Below are 23,185 nucleotides of genomic sequence, written 5' to 3'. Positions count from 1 at the left end.
AGGATGAAAAAGGACTTACCTGCCTTCAAGCAACAGAGAAAGGCGATTGATAGGTGTCTCACCTTCCACAGCATAGGTCTGCTCAGTAGCTAGTGACAAGACTCTCTCCTCACAGCAGTGGACAATTTCTTTGTATATCTGCAGGGGTACCCGTAAGGGCAGATACAGGGTCTTATAGAGGTAGTCAAACTCTCCCACAAAAACGTTCTTCTGAAGCTGGTACACCAAATGAGCCAGCTGGGTCAGGCAGACCATGAACATCAGGAAACTCCAGACAAAGATGTCCAGTCCGCAGGCAAAAAACCAGCCCCACAATGCACAGCACAAGAAACCAGTCGCTAGGAAGCTGAAGAGATAGAAACAACCATAGACCCCGCTTCCACCCATGAAGCCCATCAGCAGGAAGCAATTGGCAAGATGATAAAGTGCCCCTTCTGTGTCATGCTTCCAGCGTTCACACAGGGGGACCTGCCAAAGAAGCTGGTCCAAGATCGTGGTGTTGTGACCCATCTTTCAGAGGGGTCTAGTCTCTGGGTACTTGGCTTAAAACTGCCCTGACATGTGAAATCAAGAAAACAAAGGAATCAGACTCTAAAAACCTTCTCACCTCCCAGCAACCTGTTGGCCCAACTCAGATCACCTTCTTCAGGGGAAAGTTTCAGCCCAATTTTGGAGTAAAAAGCACGTCAGAGTCCAAAGGCTGGAGAATTAAGGAGCTTCCCACAGTGGCCCTGGTGGGTTTCTTTGGCTACAGGCCCTTGGCAACGACATCCAACTGCTCAAATCAGAAGGAAAAAAAAACCCTCAAGAAATTTGCATTAGAAAAAAATACATATGGCCTGTGACTATAGTTTCTCCAGGTTATTGAAGAAAGCCAGTCTCAAGCAGTACACTGCTTCGCAGGAGGGAGAGTAAGGGGAAAGAGAGTGAGAGCATGCCACGTGTTTCACTTGGAATGCCTATCTCTTGGCCACGGAAATAGGAGTGACCCCACTTGGATACCATGTTTGGAATTAGAATGCAAGGCGGAGGGACGGTGAGAAAAAGCAGGAACCAGTAGGACAGGCAGGCAGGCAGGCAGGCATGCAAAGGTCACTTAACATAGTTCAGGAGAATTAGATAAGCCCAAGCATAAGTGAGGGGAGAAAGCATTAGAAGGGAGTAGAAGTAACCCTTTTATTTAGAAAATAGTGAAATGTACCTCCTCTCCATCAAGATTCCCTTGTCTTTCACTACTGTTAATGGAAGTAAAAGATTTCCAAGCTTGTATGAATGTCAATATAATCGGAAGTGATTATTCCAGAATATATTATATCTATACATTTTAACCAATAGTTTCTGTTTTAGGAGTCGAGAAAACACCTTTTATAGCAATACTTAGTCTCTTTTGTCTAGTGTTCCCCTGAGGATGATTGAACGTCTCTTTGGAGATAATATTAGAAATAAGACAGAATATTATATTTTCTAACATATTACAAAAATATGAGGGTATTTTAGGGAAAAAAATGGTGTTGTCTGTGTGCGCTCTAGTAAGTTCTTTTGAATTCAACTTCCACTAAACTGCCAGCATCACTGACAAATACTTATTCATTGGCCAGTGGATAATAGGAATATAAGATTTAGAAATGGCCAGGGTGTTAGAGGTGATTCATCTCCTTGTTTTTTCAAATGCCTGGAATCATGGATTTAGAGGTCCAAAGTCCTTATTTTTAAGGAAACCCAGATCACTTGACCCTGTTTGCCTCAGTTTCCTCAACTGTAAAATGAGCTGGAGAAGGAAGTGGCAAACTACTCCAGTCTCTTTGCCAAGAAAACCCCAAATATCGTCACAGAGAGTCAGATACAACTGGGAAACAACTGAACAGCAAGAAACAAAAAGGCCAAGACAAGTGATAGGACTGAGGTCATGCAGGAAGCAGCACAGCCAGCATTTGAACCCAAGCCTTCTGGCTCTAAATCTAGAATTCTTTCCATTGTATCACTTCCATTTTGCAAAACAAAATTACTAGACACAAAGTTTTCATTCCAGGCTGATTTCTCAGGACCATCTGGCGTACTTTGGAAATAACATTGGAACTGCAAATCTTAATTCCTAGAATTGGTCCCTGCACTGCTCCCCTTGCTACCTGTACGATGGTGGGCAAGTCACTTAACCTCTCTAGGACTCAGTTTCTCCATCTGTAAAACGAGTGGGTGATTTCTACATGACCTCTAAGGTCCCTTTCCAGTCCCCAAATCCCAATGAACCACTGTGAATCACTAGTCCTCTTCTACAAAATGTGGTGAGGATAATACAATTTTCTTAGCCCCACATATGCAGTACTTTGTAAATTCTCAGGTACTATCTAAATGTCAGTTGTTCAGTCATTTTTCAGTCACGTCTGGCCCTTCATGACCCCATTTGGGGTTTTCTTGGAAAAGATACTAGAGAGGTTTGCCATTTCCTTCTCGATTTACAGATGATGAAACTGAGGCAAACAGGGTTAAGTGACTTGTCCAGGGTCACACAGCTAGTAAGAGTCTGAGGCCAAATTTGAACTCAGGTCTTCCGGACTTGAGGCCCAGTGCTCTATCCACTGAGCCACCAGCTGCCTCGTAAATGTCAGCATCTTCATTATTACGGTTTCTGGAATCAAAAGGTCACAGTTACAAAGGTGATTGGGCTGCCTGAGCCAAGTCCTCCTCCTCTATTTCCCTCTATATAAACATTCTAAATCAAAAGCAGCATATAAATAGATGTTTTGGTTTTGATGTTTACAAAGATTCTGTTCCAGTTTCAAAGATAGACACAGTTTGGGAGGCAGATTAATTGACTCTAAACTGGGAAACTGAACTTGACATCAAGGGTTGGCTTGGTCACTGATTCTGAGGGACCTCAGATAAATGTCCACCTCCCTGTACCTCAGTTTTCTTACCTATAAAATAGGCCTTCTGATGCTCTGATTACCTTCATTAGGACTGAATGAAGACAGTGTCTGTTGATATGGCTAATAGTCATAATAGCCAGTGGGCAACTAGGTGCTGCAGTGGACAGAGCACAGGGCCTGGACTCAGAAAGAGTTGAGTTCAAATCTTGCCTCAGACAATTGCTAGCTGTGAGACCCTGGACAAGTCACCTAACCCCCATTTGCCTCAGTTTCCTCATCTGTAAAATGAGTTGGAGAAAGAAATGGCAAACCACTTGAGTATCTTTTCCAAGAGAACTCCAAATGTCAAGTCACAGAGAGTCAGGCACAACCAAAAATGACTAAACAGCAATAGCTACCATTTATATAGTGCCAACCACATACCAGGCACTTTACAAATATTTTCTTATTTCTTCTCTGGGAAGTAGGTGCTCTTATAACCCATTTTACAGATGAAGAAACCGAGGCAAACAGAAATTAAATGACTTGCCCAGGGTCACACAGTTAGTAAGCATCTAATTTGAATTTGTCTTACTGATCCAGGCCTAGAACTCTATCCATTGCAACCACCTAGCTGCGCCTGTTTTGCTGCTTCATTCATTCATTCATTCATTTTATTTTGGTTTATCTTGTTGAACATAGTGCACTTCCAGTTAGGGGCTCCAAATACTGTACACATGGCCACATCTCATGCATCAGAAGAGAGTGGCGTGATGAGAACACAAGGAAGCAGCAGGGTCAAAGAAAGGCTTTTAAGGGGATCTGAATAAGCAGAAGTGAGGGAGTGCTAGAATTCAGAGAGAGGAATTGCAATTTGAGGTCTTGGAGGTGAATAAACTTCAAGGGTAGCGAACAGCAATGACGAGATCCAGGATGTAGCCATGCTGATAGCTGGCTAAAGTATAGCTGAGGTGCAGAGCTTGGGAAGCCGGGGTGTTAGGAGTCATCACGTAGATTCTGAAGTCTCCACTGACAAGAGAGAGGGAAACCACGAGCCAGGGAGTGAGGTCAAGGGGAAGCTTGAGCAAGTTTTGAATCCAGAAGATCTAAAATAATGAGAATGTACCACATCATGATGTGAAAGAAGATAATCTGAGAAATAAAACCTTCACATGTACCAGGCAGGAAATGACTTTCTTTACACACACACACACACACACAACCTCCACCCTCACCATCCTGTGGGGCTCTAAATAAGAGGTACTAGAAATGCAAAGATAAAAAATGCCACCATAACGTGGAAAAAGGAAACTAAGTCCCCAGAAAGAAAGGATAGGACAAGAGGACAAACGTCCCTTCCTTACGGCAATAATAGATTACATGCCCGCATTTCAGTAGTTAAACCAGGGGATTTCTATCTCTTTCCTTTTGCATCCCCCTACCTTATATGCCTTTATTTTAAGAAGCAGTTACAATTTTCCATTTTATCCATATACATTTGAGGCTGCCAAAAAAGCAATTTTTTTAACTGCCAGTCTTAAGCCTCTGCATGGGATAGAATTTCAAAGTAGGTCATCTTTCTGGGCTGAATTCCCAGTAAGCATACCTGACATACTATTATTGCTGGCATTGGTCTTTTAAAGAAACACGAGCATTTTGTGACTGCTTACTGACCATTCACCTGTTCTCACGTCTATTCATTCATTCCTTCTTTCCTACCAAACTCTGTACCCTTTTAGATATCTACCCCACCCACTCTTTGGAGTTTGCCAATCTCTATGGATATGCCTATTTCTACACATGGTAGTATGACAATTGGGAATCCCCTTTGCCATCTCCAATTTCATATACGTGTGTGTGTGTGTGTGTGTGTGTGTTCATCCTTCATTGCTGAAGAAGACCATGCCATCAGAGAAATAATGACATGACTTGCATTTGACTTATGTTTTTGACTGAGGGAGGGCTGTGCAGGTCACCAGCCTCACTTCTCCTCCAGAGCCATCTGAATCCAGTGACCAGATATTCATCAGGATGACTGGACGTGACCCAGGATGAGGCAGTTGAGGTTAAGTGACTTGCCTAAGGTCACATAGCTAGTGTGTGTCAAGTATCTGAGGTGAGATTTGAACTCAGGTCCTTCTAACTCCTGCACTGTTGCTCTAGCCACTGCACACCTAGCTGCCCCATATACCAGTGAGTTTTTAGCTAGAATAATATTCGATAGCTTGGCTAAATTAATATTTAAAAGGTGCCTACTATGTGCAAGGCACTGTACTAGGCACTAGGGATACAAAGATGAAACATGTTCCCTGTCTTCAAAGAACTGACAAAGTGATGGGGATGGGGATAAAGTATCCCAGTAAATTGAATTTGGGACCTGGAGTCAGAAAGACCTGAGTTCAAAGTCCTGCCTCAGACACACCAGCTGAGACCCTGGACAGATGACTTAACCACTGTTTGCCTCAATTTCCTTATATGTAAAATGGGGATAATAATACTATTTGCCTCCCAGGATTGTTGTGAGGATAAAATGAGATATTTGCTAAGTGTTTTCAAACCTTAAATGAGAGCTGTTGTTGTGATGTGAAAAAGGCAAAAAAGAAAGTTAATGTGTTTTCAGAAAATGTAAGAAGTGACACCTTTTAGATTTAGGGTGGAGGGCACTGGGGAAAATTTCATGGAAGAAGTAGTTCATGGACTGGGCCTAAAAGAAGAGATTTTGATAGGTGGAGAGGATAAGAGAGGGAAAATACCAAAGGGGAGGGAGGTGACTGAGCTGTGCAAATGCATGGAGGTGGGAGAAGGAATAGCAAGATTAGAAAACAGTAGCCTAGTTTTCCTAGATTGGAAGTAATATGAAATAAGGCTAGAAAGGTAGGCTGCAATTACATTGTGGATCCTCCTTTACTTTTGTCTCTGAGGAAGGTATGGTTCTCCTTGGCCAGGAAGACACCTTTACTATTTCTACACTCAGTCTCATAATTTCCTGTAACTTCCAAGTGTTTGTATCCACAATAATTCTCTTTCCCTCCCTCCCTTCATGTCTTTCTGTCTCTCCCCTTATTGATTACCTTTTTTGCACTGCCTACAAACATGCTCAAGTCTGTCCTCAGGTAGTGTCCCTTCAAGCATCCTGAGTATTAGTTGCTGTTAATATTCCCTCTCCCCAAATGCTTTTTATTTACTTCTCTCTGCAGGAAGGTGTCAAGCTTTCTCACCAGTTCTTACTCAACAGGACCAGGTTTACTAAATAATTCCCAAACATACTAGAATGTACCAATGTTTTAGGCAAATAATCTGACCCAGACACTCAAATACCTTAAATGATTCCCCATTGCCTGCAGAGGAAAGTACATTAGAGCTTGGCATTTAAAATACTTCAATCTGACTGCCACTTCCTTTCTAACTATTTCTCCTCACGTATTCTATATTCTGTTCAAACTTAACTACCAGCCATCATTTCCCAAACAATACTCCCACTTCCTGTTCGCCCATGTATTTGCATGTTCTCATGCCAGAAATGTGCTCACCATTACCTCCTAAATCTTAAGAAACCTTCAAGACTTCACTCAGGTGCCACACCTTCAGCAGTCTTTCCTAATCTCCCAAACATTAACTGTCCTCTCAATTTTTCTTACACTGTGCTTACTACCAATACTTGTATTATCCCTAGTAGAATTTTTTCCTTTACATTGCCTTTTTTCCTTTGAAACACTTGTTATTGATTTATGGACAAACCACCATTTCCATAACATAATCAATGATTGCACATAAAATTGCAATTAGGTACAACTGACTATTCCTTTCAAATATTTAAGTTATCATGCAAATGTTTTTTTTTCTTCCCTCCTTGCTTCCACCCTAGAAATGGCTACCATTAGACACAAATACATATGAATACATACACACATATATAATTATTCTGTACATATTTCCATCACTTTTTTCTCAGGACGCAGATAGCATCTTTCTTTATATATCCTTTATAGTTAATTTGGATATTTTGTAATAGTCAACTGTGTTAGGATATTCATGGTCTAGGAAAAACTGTTTACTCTGCGGACCAAGATTCACATGGCAGGGAACCAATTGTGAGGAACTGTTACCTTAACAGAGGTTAAGCCCATCTGGATGGTTAAAGATGGTATCTGTGATTTACAATTTTTTTTTTAATATGACTGAACTTAAATGAGATTTCCAAAATTAGCACAAATTCTCCACACAAGCTTTTTACATGTGTCAGTGCCTACTTTAGGTATTTGTTCACAAAAATAACAAAAAAAAAAACCCAATTGCTTAGCTGACACAAAAGGCTATTAGTACTGTTAATGCTATCAAGTCTTCACTGCCTCTTTATTCACAGCTCCAGAATCTTGCTCAGAGAGGAATTCCAAGGAGACTCCACCCAACTGAGAAGTGTATCTGGTAGGAAGCAGCTTGATGCTGTGGGGTGGCTAGTTTGGAGGCAGAGGGCCTGCTGGGTTTCAATCCTGACTTTGGGCAAGTCTCTTAATTTTTCTGAGCCTTGGTTTCTTCACCAGAAAAATGAGGGGGCTAAACAAAATAATCTTCAAGGTTCCTTCCAACTATGAACTCATGTTAAGATTACGAAGTATGACCTCTCCTCTAGCTACCAAAGTAATAAAATAAATCAGTAGCAGGGCATATAGTTTTCCCCAATATTATCCATTTGTTTACAACGATCTAGCTCTACTCTTGCCCATTCTAATCAAGATAGCTTTTCAATATTAAGGCCACAGAACAACTGGCTTATGTCAGGACTTGAACACATAAATTTGGCCTTAGCAAATAAGTTAAACTTAGACTGGTTAACTTCTGAAAAGAGCTCCTTCCAGCCAAGGCACTAATGGGAGTTCAGAATCTAAACAGTTCTTCCAAATGTAGATAGGTGAAGAACTCCAGCAGTGGCATAAATACAAGACTGAACCTTTTAGTTTTTGCCTTTGCTAACAGCTACTAAAATACTTCAATGACCCATAATTGCTTTAGTGAGTATTCCTACTAACTATAGATCATATGCCCTTTATGTCCCTTAATAAATAAATGGTCTTCACAAGTTGCTGTGACCAAAAAAAATTAAAAATCCCTTGATAGCACATCCTTCTGGCGATGAACCTCCCCAACACTGGTTGGAGGAATCTTGAAAGACCCTCACTCCCTTCATTTCACGTAAGGCAGACCTAGAGGAGTCAAGGGACTTACTCGAGGTTACACCACCAATAACCTAGAGCTGGGATTCATAGCTCAGACTGACTGCACATGCATGGAGACTCCTAACTCCCACACATGCAGCCATTCCAAGTTTGGTGGGATCTCCTATCACAGGTTTTTAAATTCCAGGGTTACCCTTGGTATAAACCCCATCTAGTCATACGGTATAATCTTGTGATAATTTTTTGTAATTGCCTTGTTAACATTTTGTTAAAAATTTTGGCATCAATATTCATTAGGGAAATTGATCTATAATTTTCTTTCTGTTTTTGCTCCTCCTGGTTTAGATATCAGCACCATATTTGTGTCATTCCAGAGTTACCCTCATACCACATAGGAAGCATCACTGAGCATTGTTAGTGGAGAGTTAGTAAAATTAGTAACAATCCAAGAAGGCCTGCAGGGCAGTGATAACAGTCATGCTGGTTTTGAATTGGTGGAAGGGCCCACCTCCCAAGAAATCTTAGAACTTCCTGTGAAAAGAACTGTTTCTTACCAAAAATTTCCAGATGTCTCCCCTACCCCCCAGCCTCCCAAAAAGCAGTGTGTGGCAGAAATACATTTAAGAAAAAAGTTGCAATATATATATACCCAAATAAAGAAGCATTTTACCAGATATACACATATATATATATTTTATTTTTTAAAGAAATTATAAATATACACATATATAAGAATTTTATTCTTCAAAGAAGCCCTCAAATAATTTAATCTCATTCATTCCTTAGGAACTATTCTTCCAACATCAGACAACCTAGGGGAAAAAAAGATATTTTAATGAACTGGACTTCAAAAAAACATGTTTACTCTGATTTCAGTTAACAAACAATACTTGGAATGTCTCCCCTGAGAAACTGCCACAGCTCCCCTAATATCAAGGTAAAATTTTTAGTGGTTTCGGTTTCACTTAAAAACTTACTGAAATTAAGTTTCCAAAACTTAAAATATGCTTAAATCAAACAGTTTAATTTCTGCAAATCTTTGAAGTAGGGCAAGTGTTTTCTTTAAAAACCCTTCCAATAAAAGCCCAAAGTATTTTGTAATTCTAAAGCTACAGAGAGGTCTGTAGGGCATTGTGTTTGTGCAAGCGTGTTTGGCAAAGATAGGTGAAGTTGAAAGTTGCAAGGTCAGATCAGTGGAAACTTCCTGTGGAAAGTTTTTCAATTAGTACCTAGTGTAAACTTAAGAATTACAGCTGCTAAGTCCACTCTGAAAGAACAGAACGGAACACTGGTACAGATGACAGCTTCCTCTCCTACCACATCTAATGACAGTTTGGGACCACAAGGCAGCCGAGTACTACTAAAAGGTAACATTTAAGTCAGGCTGCTCTGCTCCTCAATTTTCAAGCAAATGCCTCTCCATCCAGCTGTGATACAGGATTCTGTGCACACCCCTAACAGCTCTTTTCTAAAGTCTGTGGAAAGGAGAAAAAGTAGGTAAGATTTGGACAGTCAAGAACACTAGAAAATTAACTCATACTCTTGCTCAGCCTTCTGAGATCTGTTCATGGTTTTTATATTTTTGTTTTCCAAAAATTCATTAACAAATTATCACAAAATGAGCCACAGAAGTAGGTGTTACTATTTGGAATACACATTCGAGGAACTTATTCATCCGTGTGTCCTCCAACTGTATAGGGTCCAATAAACATTTTTCAGATAGACACACAGCAGAGAAGTTTTCATATACTCCCTACCATGGGTAGCTTTTTTTTTATTGGCAATTCTTTATTATCTGAATATTGGCTCATTTCACCTACTTTAACGTTTGGTTCAATTAAATAAGTACCCTCATATCTCATCTCTTCTCCAACCCAAAACTCAGGAGTCTAGGACTGATAGGGTTAATAGTTATCTATCAATTGTCACATCTTCCTTAGAATTCTCTCCTTCAGTAGGAACACTGCTTACTACCACTACACTTCTCTTAACCTTAGTTTCTTAAACTGTAAAATACAGGGCTTAAACTAGATCTGACTATGGTCTCTTCTACTTTGAAAATTCTATGGTTTTCTAAAATTGGGTCACATTCCTTAGGATCATATTGTTTTGGAATTTACCATCTTCTGCATTTTTCCTAACGTAGAGCTCAGCTTCTTAACTGCTTTATTAAATAACTATTAGCCTTGTTAAATGTGCCTCCACAGATTAGGGTTTTCCAAAAGCTATAACATAAAACCCTAGTATTTCACATAATTAGAGACTCTTTGAAGAAATACTGATGCTAGAGATAATCTTCCCTAAAATACCGAACATAACAATTAAGTGGAAAAATTATATACAGCTATTTTTCAGTATGAAAATTAAACCTATTCCCCCTATTTTGGTCCAAAACTTACTCCACCTCCTTTTACTCCAAGGATATTCCCTACCATCAATTAGCATTTATGGATTTTATCAATATATACCCAGCCTAAATGTAAACAAACTTCATTTTAAGTTATTTCAATTAGTCTCCAGAGGAAAAAAAACATTAATAGTGTAAGAACTAGCTAGTTAGATTTACCCTCAGAGAAGTACAGAGAGTTCTGTACTAAGTGTAATCACTTAGAATGCTGTGACCTAGTTCACATTTGCCTACCCTTTTGGCAATGGAGCTTTATAAATAGCTTTCACAATAAGAATTTTAAGGTTTGTAGCTCAAAGCTCATATGTAAGTCTGACAACCAACATTCTGGGAACAAAAGCTTCCCACAGTGATAAGGTAGCATATAAAAAAAAAAAGCTTATAATTTGAGGAGTCCAATGGCCTGGGTTATAAAACTCTACTATGAATTCATTTCTGTGACCTTGAACAAGTTGGAAATTTCTCATGCCCTCTCCGGATGCAAGGGCATTTAAAAAAATCCCTATTCCTATTTCATGAGGATTACAGGATCATAGATTTTGTGCTAGAAGAGACCTCAGATGTTGTCTAGTCTAAGGAACAGAGTAATCAGGAATTAAACTCAGGACCAAATCCAGCCTCAAACTTTCCATCAAGTCATCCTAGTCTCATAAAAAAGATCAATGAAATGTACGAATTTCCTGGAATGGTCTCTCCAATTCAAGTTGTGACCAAGATTACTGTCTTCTTTTTCATCCTAATATGGGAAATGAAACTCTAATACCTTTTATTTGTTGGGGACACTATGCTTTATAAAGCGAAAAGTCTTGGTTGATGTCATCAATGTAGTTCAAGCTAAATTGCTAATAGGTAGAAAGGTGGGAGGCTGCTCCTAATGCCAATATTACTCACTCTCATAAGTACAGGCTAACTAAGAGCCAGATTTAGTTATCAAGAAAACTTCAGATCCTGAAAGTTAAAGATAACAGGAATTCAAGTCTATTAAGTACAGCTCCACTTAAATCAAACTATACAAAAATCTGGGATCACCAAACTAATTAGGGGGAAGCTGCTACATAAAAAGAATCACTATGATTTAATTAGCTAAACGGCTAATTCAAAAATTCAAAAATAAACTAGGCCAACCTCTTCAACTTACAGAGGAGAAAACAGGTTGGATGAGAGGAGGTAACTTACATAAGACCTACAAAGGGCTAGGTTCCCCACCCCGAGACTAAGGCTTAGATATCCTTAACTCAGCCCAGTGCTCAGGTTCCATTTCCTTGTCTTTCCTCTTTCCACCCCAGGGGACAAGAACAATCCTAGAACCCCTTAGGAGATAGAAAACAGGGGCATATATAAATATGGATATCGAGGCATGTGACTTTATTATCATTATGATATTTAAACTAGCAGTGCAGTTTTGTGGAAAGAACAATAAACTCTCCCAAACTGATAAATGGTCAAAGGATATGAACAGGAAGTTTTCAGAGGAAGAAATTAAAGCTATCTATAGTCACATGAAAAAATGCTCTAAATCACCATTGATTAGAAAGATGCAAATCAAAACAACTCTGAGGTACCACCTCACACCTGTCAGACTGGCTAACATGACAAAACAGGAAGATGATAAATGTTGGAGAAGATGTGGGAGAGTTGGAACACTAGCTCATTGCTGGCAGAGCTGTGAGCTGATCCAACCATTCTGGAGAGCAATCTGGAACTATGCCCAAAGGGCTACAAAAATGTGCATATCCTTTGACCCAGCAATATCGCTTCTAGGACTGTATCCCAAAGAGATCATAAAAATGGGAAAGGGTCCCACATGTACAAAAATATTTATAGCAGCCCTCTTTGTGGTGGCCAAAAACTGGAATTAAGGGGATGCTCATTGATTGAGGAATGGCTGAATAAATTGTGGTACATGAATGTAATGGAATACTATTGTGCTGTAAGAAATGATGAACAGGCAGACTTCAGAGAGGCCTGGAAAGACTTATATGAACTGATGCTGAGTGAAAGGAGCAGAACCTGGAGAACTTTATACACAGCAACAACCACAGTGTGCATGGAATTTTTCTGGTAGACTTAGTACTTCATTGCAATGCAAGGACTTAAAAAATTCCCAATGGACTCTTGAGCAAAATACCTTCCACACCCAAAGAAAGAACCATGGAATTTGATTGCAGAATGAAGCAGACCATTTTCTTTTACATTATGTTTTGTTTTATGATTTCTCCCATTCATTTTAATTCTTCTATTCAGCATGACTAAGGTGGAAATGTATTTAATAGGAATGTATGTGTAGGACCTATATAAAATTGTATGCCATCTCAGGGAGGAAAAAGGGGGAGGCAGGGGAAAAAAATCTAAGATATATGGAAGTGATTACAGAACACTGAAAAAAAATAAAATAATTTAATTAAAAAAAAAGAAAGAACACTAAACTTAAAAAAAATTAGGTTCTAGCCATATCTCTGACACGAACTAGCTATGTGACCTTAGAGAAGTGACTTCATATCTTTGGGTCTAAGATGTTTGAATACTAAGACTCTTTCCAATTCTAAATGTCTGATTCAAAAATATTCCACTAAAGGCTCAGGTTTCAATGTAGAGAGGAACAAGTTTGAAATATAAGAGATGTCACGTAGGTTGTGGAAGCTTAATTTAATTGCATTCTCTACCCCATGCATGCACTTAGTCATCTAGTTCCTATCCCAGTTTTTTATGAGCTCAATGGCATTCAAAAGTGGGAATTTTAAAATAAGCTTTTCTCTTTTGTTTCCTCTAAGTTGGAATCTGACGATTAGCCAAGTAGCATTCTGGACTTACTGTAACTTTACTTTTCACCATCAACCTACCAACTTCCATGAATCTGAATAATATCCCCCACCTTTTTTTTTTGTTGTTGCTATAGCTAAGCCTCATTGCCTTCCCTAGATGAACCCTCAAGCTCCAATAAAATTAATCAATCTTACATTACTCTCTCCAGCCCACCTCCCAACCGTTTCAAGGTAGAGAAGTTGTACTTTCTATTTTGAAAGCAAATCATTACATTCCACAACATTTAATAAAAAAGCTCTGGCTGGTAATTAGCTGGGGTTTTTAAAACAAAGACTTACTTTGTTTAAAAAATGTTTTGCTCAACTAATTCCTTTCTCTCAAAGCCACCACTTCAAACAAGGTACTTACTGCCTAAGAGGTAAAATGCTGATTTTAAAAAAATCTGTTCAATTTGTAAAAACAGTTTAAACTAAGAGCAGCACCCACGTTCCCCCCTTTGTCATCTAATACTCACCATCCATATTCTATTTCTTTTTTCATTCATATTTTGAATCCCAGGGCTCTCATACACTCCTTGTGAGCTTCAATCAGATGTCCACAGTGCTCTTCTCCTTTCTCCATGATGCTGTAAAACATAGTTGTCATTATCCAACAAAATAGGCATATAGCTCCTCAGGTAAAAAAATATGGAAATTCATGGCACAAAAGGAGATGATGTGTACTCAGTGGTGGTTTCTTGTTATAAGAAATGCTGTTACAAAGAGCCTTTTATAGTCAAAGCTAATCTGATGCCACAGGTAACAAAAAAGTCCACCTGTAACATGTTTAAATTCCATATAACAAGTGCAGCATGGCCTAGATAACAAGCCTCTAGAATTTTTATAACTTGATGGAATGTAAATTGTATGGCAAGCAAAAATCTCAAAAACTGAGATTTGGATCTGCTATCAAGTAGGAATTATTCCTTACCTCCTCTTAATTGAGTTTCACCTGCCCTCTAGCTTAAACCTTTTGTTAATCATCCAAATAAAATCCACCTACATTCCTAAAGGATTCAGCAAAATAAAAACTAAAAAAGCTCCCAGGGGCTGTGGCAACATGGCAGTTACTATATGCTCCTTCCTCCATTGGGTTATAGAACACTTTTTCACTTGTTACTACAAAGAGGCTAGAATTCAGGGATTTCTTCAGGTCTCTAGACTTGGTTTTCTAGCAATGCAATTATTTAAATAAGATTCCATTGTAACAAAAGCAAATTCACCAAAAACTACCCCAATGGCCCAAAGAGTGTGTCATAAGGCTATTCGTGTGTACTTCTCAAATATCTTCCATGAGTGAAAAAAAATTTCTTTAGTTTTTTTGGCTTCATACTTTGCCAGGGGCAAGAGGCCCAAAGTGAAGGATGGGGAATGAGATAAGGAAAAGAACTAAACAATTTCCTCAAATGAGGTGGCCTATGCATTGGAATTTCTGTAAGTCGACCAATCAGAAGACATCAAGATAACCCTCATAGTCCAGTTTTGGAATCACTGGCAAAAACATATTCCTAGGTATCCACCCAGCAGTATGGCATTTTTCCCCATGGAAAAGAATCCAAAAGTGCTGAGATACAAATATACATTAAAGTATACTTAATTCACGTATTCTAAGTGTACCCAGTTCAGTACCAGGTTCTGGAGAGCACACAGAAGAACAAAACTATTCTTTATTTTCTAGAAACAATCTAATTAATGGGGTAAGATACATATACATGAAATAAGCAATCACATATTGTTTTGAACCTGTCAAAAGATACATGTTAATAGAGTCGAGTATTGTAATACCATTGGACAGAAGACAAAAACATTTTTTCCTGGCAAATAGGTAAACAGGCATGCTGCCAGATGGGAGAAGGTAGAAAGAGAAAAAGGAAAAAAGGGGAACTAAATAATAATAGCTGACCTTCACATAGCACTTGAAAGTTTGCAAAGCACTTTATATACAAAAGAGCCTCACAACTTTGTGATATGTGCATGACAGGTACTGTCCCCAGTTTACAGATGAGGAAACCAAGAGGCTCAGAGAAGTGACTTGCCCATAGTTACACAGCTAGGAAACGTGAGAGGGGGAAATTAAGACAGGTGTTCCTGACTTGAAACAAGGTAGAGAGGACGTAAAAGTTTGAGCAAATGAGAATACTGAAAAGAATAAAATAGTCACATGAGAGAGGAGAGAGGAAAGAAAACACAAAACTGACAACACCTTGAAAGAGTAACATACTGTGTGCTATGACATGTCCCTAAAGCGGGTAAGTCTTTAAAACAACCTGCACAGGTGAGGAAGCTTACGGTTAAGTCTATACGCCTGCTTAATTACAGAGATGACAGAAGCAAGAATCAAACTGTAGACACACTGAAAAAATGGACCAAACATAACAAAAACACATTTTAGAGGAAACGTTAAGTCCAGCACTTAAAAGAAAAATTTATTGTACAAGCAGCAAACGAGGGAGAGCTGCTATTATAACAATCTATGTGAAAAAAGCCCAGGAGTTTTAGTTCATTTCATGGATAATATTTCTGCCAGAAGAGTGAATAAAGTCTTAGACTGAACTAATGGAAGAAGCAGTTACCAGAACAAAAGAGGTACAGCATTTACACTGGCTACACATCTGGAGTACTGGCCTAAAATGTCAGTTTTTAAGGGAGAGATTGGGAGTGCCTATGGTTCTAGAAACCACGCTACATGAGGATTAGCTGATGGAATTGAGGATATGAAATTCATAAACTTAGCATTTGCTGCATAGATTTTCCACATCATATTCATTTTACAAATGAGGAAACTGAAGCACAGATGCTAAGTACCTAATCCAAAGTCATGTGGAAGTAAAACTGGAGTTACTTTATGGTGATCCAGAGACTAAAAACTAAGACAATGAAAGTAAAAAATACATCTCTAAAACTTTGAACTGTTCAACAACAGAATGAATTGCTCTGTGAGATAATGACCTCTCCATCATTTGAAGTACCATCAACAATCAGGGGCTGAATTAACTTCTATCAAGGATGTTGCAGAAAGAATTTCTGTGATTTCAAAGGTAATTCTGAGATTGCTTTCATACTTTTCCATCTCAAACAATCCAATATCATCCCAATAGAAAGTGATCTCTCATGGGACAGCATTCTGTACTACTCATATACATACTATAATTATAATATATATTTAACCATATGGATGTTTCTACCCTTACAAGATTATCAACTCTATGATGGTGTGACCCATCTCTTGCACAGAGAAGTGATACCAAAATCCTCTTCCAAATCTAAGATTCTGTTAACTGTATAGTGGAGTGGAAAGAACAATGGATTCAACAAGCACTTAATACATGGCAAAGTATACCTCAAGTATCATTTTCAGTTGTGAGCATTATATTTTAGCAAAGACATTGACAAATTGGTATGTATTCAGAGAAGGATGCTCAGGATATTGAATATCCCGCTATATGAGGACTGGCTGAATAAACTGGGGATGTTTAATCTGGAGAAAAATCAAACAACAAGCACTTATTAAGAATCTGCTATGTGCTGCTAAACACTGTGCTATGTGTTGGAGATAAAAAGACCAAAAAAAAAAAGACAGTTCCTTCTCACAAGATGCTTCCATTCTATAAGGGAAACAACAAATAAACACCTAAGTTGATACAAACATATACAAAGTAATTGTGAGTGAAGTGAGGAAAACTTCACCAGGAGGGAGAGTGGGAGGTTGGGAGCTGGGGAGATAAGGGGTGTGTATGTGTGGAAGATGTAGGAGATGGCACTTGGGACTAAACTGAAGTGGAGGTGAAGGGGAAGGATACTCCAAACTGGAATGGAAAGACACAGAAACGGAAAAAGGGATGTCGTGCATGAGACATCAAATAGGTCAGTTTGGTTAGAACACTGACCATGAAAAGGGAGTTATTGTGTAATTCTGGAAACACAGAAGAAGCCATTTGGTAGAGGACTTTAAAAACAACAAAAAAGAGGTTGTATTTGATCCTAGAAGCAACAGGGAATTAAGCTTTTTGAGCAAGGCAGCAATGTGGTCAGAATTATTCTTGAGGATATCACTTGGACATCTGGGTAGAGTGTAGACTGGGCAGGCATGAGAGTTGAGGTTGGGAGACCAGCTGAGAAGTCATTTGGATGGTACAGGTGAGAGAGGAGGAATGCCTAACCTAGGATGGTGACAGTGTGAGTAGAGAGAAGATGGTGGGAAAGACCTAATTTGGGCCTTCCAAAGACTAGAAGGGTTGTCATACATTAAGAGGTAGTATGGTATAATGGATTGTGTTAGACTTGAAGGCAGAAAGACCTAGATTCAAATGCGGTTTTAGACACCTGGCAGAATGATTCTGGGCAAATCATGTAACATCTGAGTCTCAAGTTTCCTCATCTGTAAAATTAAAGGGTTAGATTAAATGGTTCCTAAGGTCTTACTCAGTTTTTACATACTGGAGCTGAAGAATGGATCAGTGAGCACAGAAGTTATGAGGGATGCAGAATCTAATACTAACATAAGACAATTTATTAAGTTATTACAGCAGTCCAAAGATGGAACTGGCTTTCTTATAAGGTGGTGAGTTCAGTATCACTGAAAGCTCTCACAAAGGAGACAGACGACTACTTGTCAGAAGTATAGTAGATGGAATTTATGTTCTGGTAATAGCTAGACTAGATGATGTCAAAGTCTTTTCTAGTTATGCAGTGCTATGATTGTTATGCTTTTAATATCTGAAAAGAATGGAGTACTAAAGAGAACACTGAGTTCCATATTTTGGAATCTTCTACACACCATTATATAACTACACACTATATCACAGGCAAAAGAAAAGAACAATGAGAATGAATAAGTGATTTTAAAAAAAGCTAAGAATACTAAAGTTATCAGGAAAGTACCGTTTTCTTTTCTAAACTAAAATTTTACCGATTCTTTTTTTTACATCATCAAAATTTTTCCCAGTATGTCTTCTCCTTCTTCCCAGAGAACCGCTCCATTAAACAAATAGTTTCTCAAGAAAAAAATAGAAAAAAAATCTGTAGAACTAATCAAACCAACAACAACAAAAAAACCCCCTGTAAAAACAGGTAATATATCCCAACCATGGACCTCCAACCTCTACAAAGGAGTGGGATGGGGGTATCTTCTCCTATCTCTTCTCAGGGACCATGTTTGTTCTTTGTAATTTTGCAGCATTCACTTTCTTAGAGTTTTGTGATTATTCTTTCTATTTGTAGTATACACTGTTTTCTTGGTCCTCTTTATTTCACTGTATATCAGTCTTTAAATATTTGCATGACTATCATATTTGTCACTTCTTACAGCACAGCAATATTCCATTACTTCATGAACCACAATTTGTTTAGTCATTCTCCAATCTACGGGCACTTACTTTGTTCCCAATTTTTTGCTACAACATAAAAGTGCTACTATAAATATTTTGGTGTATATGGGGGCTTTTTTCTTCTTAGCAATGATTTATTTCTTTAAGCATAAGTCTAGCAGTGGACTCTATGGGTCAAAAGATCCAGACATTTTTAATCACTTTATTTGCATAATTTCATCTCACTCCTCCAACAGATTGTCCTTTCTGTCATCCCCACTCATTCATTTACCTATGCCTCCCACATCCTGAAAAAAACGCTCACTTGACCTTTCCTTCCCTGGTATTTTCCTGTATTTCTTCTACCCGTAGCTGCCAAATCCAATGGACTTTTCTCTATCCTCACTCTCCTCAACATCTCTTCAGACTTTAACACTATTGATCACTGTCTCCTCCTCTCAAGGTTCTGTCCTGGGCCCTCTTTATTCCCCTCTATACCATTTCACTTGGTGATATCATCAGGTCCTACAGATTTAATTACCATTTCTATGCGGATGATTCTCAAATCTACCTATCTATCCTGTTCCAACTTCTCTGCTGATCCCTAATTTCACATCTCCAAGGTGATGTCTGGCAGACATCTTAAACTCAGTATGTTCAAAATGAACTCATACATCTTTTTTCCCTAAACCCTCCCCAACTTCTTACCTTCCTTATTACTATAGAGGTCAGCACCATCCTCCCAATCTTTCAGAATTGCAACTTAGCAGTAATCCTGGACTCCTCAGGATCTCTTATCCCTCCCATATTAAATCTGTCCTGTCAATTTCACCTTTGCAACATCTTTTCAATATACTCCTCTCTTCTGACACTACCACCACTCTAGCGCAAGCCCCCATCCCCTCACACCTTCCCCAAGTCTCTCTTCACTCCAATCCATTCCCTATTCAGTCAATAAGTGTTTTTCCTAAAGTGCAGGTCTAATCATGCTCTTCCCCTACTTCATAAACTCCAATAGCTCCCTAGCACCTCCAGGATCAAATAGGAAAGCTCCATTTGGTATTCAAAGACCTTTAAGACTTACCTGTGGCTTCAAGGTCACATGTGGCCCCCGAGTCCTCAAGTGCATCCCTTTCACTGAATCCAAACTTCACAGAACAAATCCCTCTAATAAAAGGATTTGTTCTGTAAAACTTGGATTCAGGCAAAAGGCTGCACACAAGGACCTAGAAGGCCATGTGTGGCTTTGAGGCCACAGGCTCCTCACCACTTGGCTAGACCCCTAAGGGAGAAGGAAAAAATGAAGTGGCCTTAGAGGATACTGAGCTTCCCATAATTCAAGGTTTTAAAATAAAATGTGGATAACTATTTGTCAGAAGTATTGGAGATAGACTTCATCCTTAGAGGATAGGTTAGTGATTATCTCTAAAGTCTTTTCTGCTTGGGAATTAGGTTTGTTAAGACTTTTATGTTAAAAGATAATTTTTTTTGATGATCAGCTGTGAATGATTTAGCTAACTGATCAATATAATGATCCAAGGCAACTACAAAGGAATCATGATGAAAAATGTTATCCATCTCCAGAAAAGAGAACTAATGAAATCAGTGAACAGATTAAAATGTAACTTCTTTCACTTTCTTTTTCTTGCCTTTTTTTTGCAACATGCCTAACATGGAAATATGTTTTGCATGACAACATATTTAGTTGGTAAAATATTGCTTGCCTTCTCAATGGGTAAAGGAGGGAGAGAATCTGGAATTCGAAAAAAATTTTATAAATCAATGTTAATAATAAATATTAAATTAGGGATAAAGTTTATTTTTTAAAAAACTGTAATCTTTTAAAAAATCACCATAAAATGAGACGTAGCCTGGTATGGTAGCTAGAAAACCTGCCTAAAAGGTATGAAAACCTGCCTAGGTTCAAGTACTGCTTGTGACACATGATGTATCGCTGGAGAGCCTGGACAAACTGTTTTAATCTCTCAGTACTCTGAGCAACTCTCCCCAACAGGAAATTACAGAGAAGATACTATGTATCCAACACATAGCTACGGAGGCACCAGAATTCACAAAAATGTAACTGGGAAGCATTTAACGAGATAAAGAAAGACATTAGAGCCTAGTTTATGTTAACATGTGGTTTTCTAAATATCAGTCTAAAATAATGCTGCCTCCAGGGATCTTTACCTACGGTTTATTTGAGTTGGACACCACAGCTCCAAGTGAAAGAGACCACAGGTCCCACCCCTCCTCCTCCTAGCCCCAAGGTAGAACAAAAAGCAAGTACCATAAAGCAGCCTCAAATAAAGACAACGTCGGAGCTGAAGCTGTTATTTTTAAAATAAAAACCTTCTGAAGGTGCAGACACGAAGGCTCAGGGAAGTGACTTGCCCAAGGTCACAAAGGGTAGGCGCGCGATGAAGGTCACCCTTTGGACCGTCCCCCGCTCTGAGCTGCGTAGACCCGCGCTTCTCAGCAGGAGAAGTCAGTGTATGCGGAGCCGGAGCTCCCGCGGGCTCCCCGGGCAGGAGAGCCCTGGTCTGCTCTGGTCTGGAGTCCCTTGAACTGAGGGGAGGGGCGGGGGGGGGGGGGGGGTCTGAACTTCAAAGAAAACGTTTTTGTAATGGTTTTCGGTACATTTGGTTTCCTTTGTGATCCTATTTGGAGAAACGTGATTGGGGGACGGGGCCCACAGGCCCACGCCGCCGCCGGGACACGACTTACCAGGCATCGCGGGCTTTCTTGGTCTCTGGGCATGCGCAGCACGGTTTCAGCGGCTTCTTCTCCGAGGTCTTTTCCGAGGAGTCCTTGTCACAGCTGGCGGCCGCCAGGGAGGACATTTCTGGAGCACGCGCAGAAGGAGGCTCCCTGGGCAGCCGGGACAACAGGGGGCATTTATTACACAATGGCCGGCTTACCCTCCCTCCCTCCCTCCACCCCACTGGGTTCCCTTAGCCCCCGTAGGCAGGGGCTTCGTGAATTCCCCACTTGACAGGAGCAGAACAGGGTCTTACCTCCGAGAACTGGTACATGAACTGGTTTTCCGGACCTCGCGGGAAGCTGCGGGGGGGGGGGGGGGGGGGAGGGAAAAAAACAAAACTGGGGAACCGGAAGTCCCGCCTAGGACGTCGAAGCCGCTATTCAACGGGACAAGCCTCGGGAGAGAAATCAGGCTCACGTCATATATTGTTACCCGGAAGCAGCGGAACCGGAAGTGTGCATGGCAGTGTACGGGAAAGGGAATTTGGGCTTGTCGCCTTCTCGGTTCATAGCAGAGCTAGATTCTTTCTTTCTTTGCTTCCTTCCCTTCTTTCCTTCCTTCCTTCCCTCCTTCCCTTCTTCTTTCTTTCTTTCTTTCTTTCTCTTTCCTTCCTTCCGTTCTTTCTTTCTCTCTCTTTCTCTTTCCTTCCTTTCTTCCTTTCTCTCTCTTTCCTTCCTTCCTTCCTTCCTCTTTCTTTCTTTCTCTCTCTTTCTCTCTTTCTTTCTCCTTCCTTCCTTTCTTTCTCTCTCTTTCTCTTTCCTTCCTTCCTTCCCTCCCTTCTTTCTTTCTCTTTCTTTCTCTCTCCTTCCTTCTTTCTTCCTTTCTTTCTCCTTCCTTTCTTCCTTTATTTCTCTTTATTTCTCTCTCTTTCTTTCTCTCTTTTTCTTTCTTTCTTTCTCTCTCTCTCTTTCTTTCTTTCTCTCTCTTTCTTTCTTTCTCTCTTTCTCTCTCTCTTTCTTTCTCTCTCTTTCTTTCTTTCTTTCTCTTTTTTTCTTTCTCTCTTTCTCTCTCTTCCTTCCTTCCTTCCTTCCTTCCTTCCTTCCTTCCTTCCTTCCTTCCTTCCTTCCTTCCTTCCTTCCTTCCTTCCTTCCTTCCTTCCTTCCTTCTTCCTTCCCCTGTCTTGCACAGGCGCAGATGGCCTAAGCAGTAAGATCCTTTTTCACTTGAGACTATTTAGTCAAGCAATACACCGTCTTCTTTTTACTTAGAGGAATATGGCGTGGGCTGATGCATCTCCTCATCCCCCAGGTGCCCTTCAGTATCCTCCCTCCTTCCTTCCTTGGCCCCTTGGTAGAGTAGATCTTTACACTACACTTGGTAGAGCGCTCATTAGTCCCGGACTGAGGAACATGTGAGTTTGAATCCTGCCCCAGACACTTAGTACCTGTGTGTGTGTGTGTGTGTGTGTGTGTGATCCCAGGCAAATTAAGTCTGCCTCAGTTTTTCAGCTGTAAAGTGGGGGTACCTAACAGCATGTACCTCCCAGGCTTGTGAGAATCAAATGAGATAATATTTGTAAAGTGCTGGGGAAAACTCAAGGGGAATATTAGGCAAATTTGGATTGATGGGAAGCAAAAATTTTTCCAAGAATTGTAAAGTCGTGGCTGATTTTGTGACTCCATTTGGGGTTTTCTTGGCAAAGACACTGGAGTGCTTTGCTATTTCCTTCTCCAGCTCATTTGACAGAGGAGGAAACTGGGGTAAACATTAAGTGACTTATCTAGGGTCACACAGCTACTAAGACAGAGACTGAATTTGAACTCTGGTCTTTCCGACTCCTGGCTCATCACTCTATCTGCTGCACCACTGCATTTTCTAAGGATGAAAGCTATTTAAAAATAGAATGGACTGACTGAATGGGTAATGAGTCCCCCTCCTTGGAGATAT

The 23,185-nt window shown here is 39.8% G+C and overlaps 2 protein-coding genes across 3 annotated transcripts in view; both read right to left on the bottom strand.

Annotated features, from left to right (window-relative positions):
- POPDC2 (popeye domain cAMP effector 2) overlaps positions 1 to 1,102 on the bottom strand; it is a 31,302-nt gene extending 30,200 nt beyond the window's left edge. For both annotated transcript variants that reach the window (XM_072613915.1, XM_072613914.1), the window contains exon 1: positions 20 to 1,102. In XM_072613915.1, coding sequence (XP_072470016.1) covers positions 20 to 510 — 491 coding nt within the window. In that variant the 5' untranslated portion in view covers positions 511 to 1,102. The remainder of the gene's footprint in view (positions 1 to 19) is intronic.
- Positions 1,103 to 8,696: 7,594 nt separating this feature from the next.
- COX17 (cytochrome c oxidase copper chaperone COX17) lies at positions 8,697 to 21,752 on the bottom strand. Its single transcript, XM_072613916.1, has 4 exons — positions 21,552 to 21,752; positions 21,262 to 21,405; positions 13,705 to 13,815; positions 8,697 to 8,832 (listed from the first exon to the last, which is right to left on the bottom strand). The coding sequence occupies exons 2-3, from the start codon at positions 21,375 to 21,377 to the stop codon at positions 13,731 to 13,733; spliced, it is 201 nt and encodes a 66-aa protein (XP_072470017.1). The 5' UTR covers positions 21,378 to 21,405; positions 21,552 to 21,752; the 3' UTR covers positions 8,697 to 8,832; positions 13,705 to 13,730.
- Positions 21,753 to 23,185: the final 1,433 nt, after the last annotated feature.

This window comes from Notamacropus eugenii, chromosome 5 (assembly GCF_028372415.1).
Source record: "Notamacropus eugenii isolate mMacEug1 chromosome 5, mMacEug1.pri_v2, whole genome shotgun sequence".
In the NCBI taxonomy this organism is placed as follows: domain Eukaryota; kingdom Metazoa; phylum Chordata; class Mammalia; order Diprotodontia; family Macropodidae; genus Notamacropus; species Notamacropus eugenii.
This window is presented reverse-complemented; position numbering and strand designations above follow the sequence as displayed.